Source organism: Maylandia zebra, linkage group LG6 (genome assembly GCF_041146795.1).
Source record: "Maylandia zebra isolate NMK-2024a linkage group LG6, Mzebra_GT3a, whole genome shotgun sequence".
Taxonomy (NCBI): domain Eukaryota; kingdom Metazoa; phylum Chordata; class Actinopteri; order Cichliformes; family Cichlidae; genus Maylandia; species Maylandia zebra.
This window is the reverse complement of record NC_135172.1, coordinates 24,067,828-24,074,072: the sequence shown is the minus strand read 5'-3', so window position 1 is coordinate 24,074,072 and position 6,245 is coordinate 24,067,828. Positions and strand designations below refer to the sequence as shown.

At 37.6% G+C, this 6,245-nt stretch overlaps 1 protein-coding gene across 1 annotated transcript; it reads left to right on the top strand.

Annotated features, from left to right (window-relative positions):
• The first annotated feature begins 622 nt into the window (after positions 1–622).
• Positions 623–4,140, top strand: LOC143419099 (5-hydroxytryptamine receptor 4). Its single transcript, XM_076885387.1, has 3 exons — positions 623–712; positions 2,631–3,639; positions 4,126–4,140. The coding sequence occupies exons 2-3, from the start codon at positions 2,644–2,646 to the stop codon at positions 4,138–4,140; spliced, it is 1,011 nt and encodes a 336-aa protein (XP_076741502.1). The 5' UTR covers positions 623–712; positions 2,631–2,643.
• The last annotated feature ends 2,105 nt before the right edge of the window (positions 4,141–6,245 follow it).

Sequence of the window (6,245 nt, the reverse complement as noted above, 5' to 3'; positions counted from 1 at the left end):
ATGAAATCAGATAATTGAATAAATCATTTGCTAATTATTTCATCAAATTGAATTTGTTTTGTTTTTTAATTATTATTTCACTGTTTCTAATAGCAAATTTGATTCTTAAAATTACTTTTATATTGTTTTGAATGATCCTAACTTGCTTTGAAAACTTGCTGACCTCGGTTTTTTCAGTTGCAGACTAGTCACCCCTGATAAAGTTACAGCAGTCTTTCCTGAAGCGAAAATAAATAAGTCCATTTAATAGTTTGGGTATTTTACAAAAATATCATTCACATATTTACCTCCTGTACTAGGAGCCAATGACTTCTAGATCTTTAAAATATGCTTTGACCTATCCATATGGAATTGCTTACTTTAAAAAAAGAGGTTTTTTTATGTTTTACTGTATTACTTGGGTGTCAGATATGTTCTATTTTTTTTTTAAATTGTTCTAAACCACATAATGTCTTTTGTGCCGCTGTGCACACATCAGAAAATCTTTTAAAAAAAATCGAAAACAAAAAAAAATGGTTTCCTTTTTTACATTCATTTGAATTGTGTTAGCAGGGGAGTTGGCAAGGCAAGGCATTTAATTAGTGTGGTTATTGTTGCATGTATTCATTACAGCCCGCTTCCTCTACTATCTCTCTCGTCGGTGTAAATCTAAGGCTGACAGAGCTGCAGTATGACACACACAAGAGCAGACGATCATTTTTCTTCATCACAGGTGAGTGTCATTTTTTTAACCTGTTTTTCTATGAGCGCCAGTGAAGGGAAATTGTTATAATAAACAAAACGGTTTATTTAGTGAGCGCTAACCCTGACTGAAATGTTTACAGCTTTAAATAAGCTTAGTTAAACTGTAACCAAGTTGTTCTTTGTTCTGATAGAATCCCTGTGATGTTGTGAGTTGAAGCATTTATATTCGAGATGAAAAATGGGGCTTCACCCCTATATAATTTGTAATTAAGATTGTGCAAAATAATGCAAGTGCTTTGTTTGATCATTATGACAGAAAGATGTGAAGATAAAAAATAAAAATACATAATCCTTCACCAGGAATAATATAAATCAACTGACAGATCATTTTTTGCTAGATAGGACTATTATCAGACCCAGATGCAAATATATAGCTGTTGCACAAATGATTATAGGCTGGAAGTACAATAAATAGAAAAATGAGAGAATGAAAAGATCAAATGATGCGTGCAGGGCCGTGAACATGACTCTTCCTACACATTTTAGCTGAATGCTGAACTGCCTTCTATTTCTTTGATGAGGTAGGTGCTACAGTAAAACTGCTTTTCCAGAATAAATGGTCAACAGTGCAAATAAACAGACTTTCTGATACAGCAAAAACCAGTATGGACATAAAGGTATATAAAATTGTACTATAAAAAGTTGAGGTGTTTTTTTTAACCCACTAATTGCAGCAAGCAAAAGAAGACTTTAAAAAAAATCATTATCAAAATGGTCTAAGTAGTAGTAACTTACTACTGAAAGTTAAAGCAGCTGAGTTATGTGTGGTATCACTTGTTGTGTTAATCTGTACAGTAATGTGCATAAAGACCAGGAACTCCTCATTAAGATAAGCTCTGTGACCTCAGCACTTATTCAAGAACTGCGTCCCAACTGTCTGAAGAACAGCGCTTTCTAATTTTGTTTTGCACCTCTTAACTTTTTTGGTTCTGTCATAATTTAATAATAATTTAAATAATATATTTTCTAGTTGTGATTATATTCTTTTTTTAGTTATCATATTCTTTATCACAAATGCTAAAATACACAGTAAGTAACTTTTTCAGCAACTCAGGTTCAGATTTTCTCAATTTGTGACTAATTAGAGACTAATGTTCAAAGTTATCATCATTTCAACTGAAACGGGACACTAACTTTTTTTTTTCCTTAAGTGCTGATGATTTGTAATTTTATAATGCACAGTGGCCTTGTTCTATATAACAAGTAATTCAAGTTGCAGTATTTACAGTGTTGATGGGTGTAAAATGGTTTCAAAAAAGGTGTTTTGTTTAATTTTTAAAATGGGTTGGTCAAGAACCAGATAGAGGGGAGCATTGGAAATAAATATCAGTCCAAACAATGTCTTAATACCTCCTACCTCGACATGGATTACAAGACATGGTTGCACTGTAATACTGTAATTTTGCTTTTTTGTTTTCATAAAAGTGACTCTAAATCCACCTACTTTTGGAGAATTTGGAGAATTCACTTCCCTCTGAAGGTATTCAAACTATTGTCTGATGCATTAAGCCTTTTTTTTTAATGTCCAGTCGTGATTTTGTAAATAAAATGTAATATAACCTTTCAATCATTATAACAACATCTGTGTTGATTAGAAGACCACCCGGTATTGTTAGCCACAGCAAGCAAAGAGATTGTGTGTTAGATACGCCCCCTGCTCTGAGAACAAGCTTTTCAGGCCCATGGTCTCTTGTGATTTATATGGCAAACCAAAGTTCACTGTTCAAAGATTTACTGATAAAAAGTAGCCCCGGAGCTGCATTTCAGCCTGAAACAAACAGGATTCTGGGTGGTTTGTCCACTTTTTCATTGTTAATGTGCCATAGAGTGGTGCTATGAAATGCCTCGAAGTAATTATTTCCAATTCTCTCTGTATGTTTTGACAGGTTTGATTAGGCCATGGATAACAGCACCTTGGGATGGCTCGGAGATGATAACACATCTCTTCAACTTGAACTTCAATCGTGTACTTTATTGAGGCATCAGGTCTCTCGCATTTTCCTGTATGCTTTCCTGTCGGTTGGCATCATCTGCACAGTTGTGGGCAACTTCCTGGTGGTCTTGTCCATTGCTTACTTCAAGCAGCTGCAGTCCCCCACAAACTGCTTCGTCATGTCCCTGGCAGTGGCTGACTGCCTAGTTGGCCTTGTAGTGATGCCTTATAGTATGATTCGAACTGTGGAGGGGTGCTGGTACTTTGGTTCTCTTTTTTGTCGGATACACTCTAGCCTAGATGTTATGCTCTGTACTGCCTCCATATTTCATCTCAGCTGCATCGCCTTCGACCGTTACTATGCTGTCTGTAACCCTCTAGTTTACTCGTTAAAGATGAGCCACAGGCGGGTAGCTCTCCTCATTGCTGTATGTTGGCTTGTCCCCATACTCATTTCCTTTGGCCCCATTATGCTAGACCTTCATGTTGCTGGTGTAGACATGGTGATTCCTAAAGATTTATGTGTGTTCTTGGTCAGTCGCATTTATGCTGTCATGGCTTCTTTAGTAGCCTTTTACCTGCCCATGGCAATCATGCTAGTAGCCTACTGGAAGATCTTCAAAGCTGCCAAGCGGCAGGCCAGGCAGATCAGTGCCATGGAAAGCCAGATGGCTGCTGGAGTGGGTAAAGACTCAAGCAAGAAAAAAAGACACAGGAATGCCATGAAGAGGGAGAGAAAGGCAGCAAAAACTTTAGGTATCATCATGGGAGTTTTTCTCATCTTCTGGATGCCCTTCTTTACTGTCAACATCGTGGACCCGTTCATTGAATACAGCACAGAGGTGGTCCTCTGGGATCTCTTTCTGTGGTTAGGGTATATCAACTCATCCCTAAACCCTTTCCTGTATGGTTTGTTCAATCGCTCCTTTCGGAGGGCGTTCCTCATGTTTATGGGCTGCAGGGTATGCCTGCCCGGATCATCCCCAGGGATGGAATTATCACATACTCGAAAAGAGGCAAATGAATGTGCAGAGCAATCCTAAAATAGTATCTATAAATGTAGGTGTAGATATTTCAACAAACAGTGAGGGCTACTTTTTTTTAAATCAACAACATTACTCTCGGACTACTTCAGCCACAGTTTCTGTTAACAGCAAGGCAAAATATGCTTAAAACTGAAAGAATATCATTAACTGTGACCTGTCCACTAATGAGGGTGGGTTTAAAACTATGCCTTCAACCATTATGTAAGAATTTGTTCCCAGCCTATGGGTTCATTTTCATAAAAAATTACATTATTCATTTTTCTTGTTATTATTATTACATTTGTTTCAAAAGGATTTACAAGAGGAAAAATGAGCAGATCATAAAGTTAAGTAAGAGTGGGAACTGTGGGAAATAAGCAGTTAGACGTTTTGGCTAACTTATGTGAATTGCTCTGTCCTTAGAAGATCCTCTGTTGAGTGTAAGGAATGTGTAAATGCAGTAATGATGATGGTACAATTCCCAATGAGTAGGCAATGTGAAAGGTTAAAGTGTCAAAAGCTGCCTCTCCAGGGTTTGTGTTGAACTAAAACAAACTACATCCTAGGTGCTGACCATTCCCATATTTATTCTTAAAGTAATTTTTAAAGGTCTAAACAATAGGCCAAAGCTTTTAAATTTGTGGTAGTACTGTTTTTCATCTAATAAGAAAGAGAACCAAAAGATACCTAAATTAGAGGTTTTATGTAAGAGTAAACAATTCCCAAGATCTAAATGGGGGAAAGTTTGGAAGATTTGTGAAGCAAGACTTGGAGAAGCAAGTTGAAAGGAACAGATGAAACTTCACTTCAGCAACATGCAGATTTAAATCTCAGGTAAAGGTAAAGCTTTTTGATGTTTATAAATTTGCTCTTCTTTGCTCAAGAATTTGAAACTATAGTGATAAAATTCACTGACATTATAATAAACTCAAGATAAGACTGGGTAGCAAGAACTGACTGAACTGACTGGCAGAGAAGCAGGAATTCACACCAGTTTGAATGTAAGCGGAAGCAAAAATAATATGAAAAACAAAGAGCACAGCACAAATTTGGATGTGTCTTTTGTTCCACTTTTGCTGGTATTTGCAGTTTGTATAATTCTGCAGCACAATATTTACAATAGCTACTTACACTTACACCCTGAGAGTTTTGATATAAATACATGTAACAAGTGTCACCTGGCAGTTTGTTGCTCTCTGCCAGGTGATTGGCTGAAGAGCTGTGAAAAGGTAGTGGGTGTGTGGGGTGAAGTCAGCGCTCTTCTGTGGAAAAAACCAGAGGCAATTAATTCACTCAGGTGCGAGTGGGTACACTGTCGGTAAGAGACTTTTGCCATTTTTTGTTTGGATCTTTTGCTATTGCATGTGCCTATTTTTTTAATGTGTCATTGGACTTTTTTAGTGTGACCACGAATTTTAATAGAAGAATTGATCAAGCCCTAGATCGACTGCGCGCAGGGAAACTGATCAATATTGTAGGTATATTGAGTGTTTGTTTTAGTTTCATGATTTTGAATGGTTTTATAAAATTGCTATTTTATTGGGTAATATTTTAATTGATAATGTTGTTTGTTTTTCAGCTGTGCTGTCTCTGCTGTCCTTTTTTTGTTCTTTTGATTGATTTGTAATTTTGTTTTGGTTAGTCCGTCCAGCCGTAGAGGCGGTTATTGATTGAGAGTAAGTTTTGTAAGGGCGGACTAACCTCTCTTTTGTTTTTTATTTTAATTGTTTGTGCCACTTCCCTTTATCTCTCAGATCACAGGTCATACATAGCACTGATTCCCAGCTGCGCGGAGACCCGAATTGTTTGCAGTGTGTGCCACGATTGCAGTGTCACTAAGCGGGGTGTGACGGGTTGTAGTGTTATTTCGCACAGTTTGTGTGGTAAGTCTCATGTGCAGCTGGGATATCAGCAGGATGTGTTGTAAGTCCTGTCTGGAAACGACTGGGAATTTGTATGTTTAACTTATGTAATAAATAAATGATCAATTATTTCTTTGCCCCGTTTACTCATCCCTTGTCCTCGGTTACATTTTGGCGTTGTCGACAGGTTTCAAGGGAGTGGCCATTTTGTTTTGTTATTTTGTAAGGACAGCAGGGACAGGTTTGTAAGATTGGAGAGAAGGAGCAGCCAGGTCTCGATCGCCATCATGGAGGGAAGCGAGCAACAAACAATGGCCCAACGTATACAGGAGTTGGAGAATGAACTTAGAGACTTGAAAACAGCATCTGTGGGTACAGAGAGGCCCTCTACATCAACAGGAGCTACAGGAAGTGAATCAGAGACTGTGAGACCCAATCCTGTGGTATACGTACAACAGGATAGAAAGTTGCCAACATTTTCAGGGAAGTTGGACAATATGGGCTCACTGACTCTAGATGAGTGGATTGAGCAAATGAGAGACTTTGTGCGCACGAGAGGCAGAACAGAAAAAGAGCAAGCTCAAATCATTTTTAACCATTTAGAGGGTACTGCACGCACTGAGATAAAGTTTTTGCCAAAGGAACAGAAAGAAAATGTTGAGAAAATTTTTGATACACTGA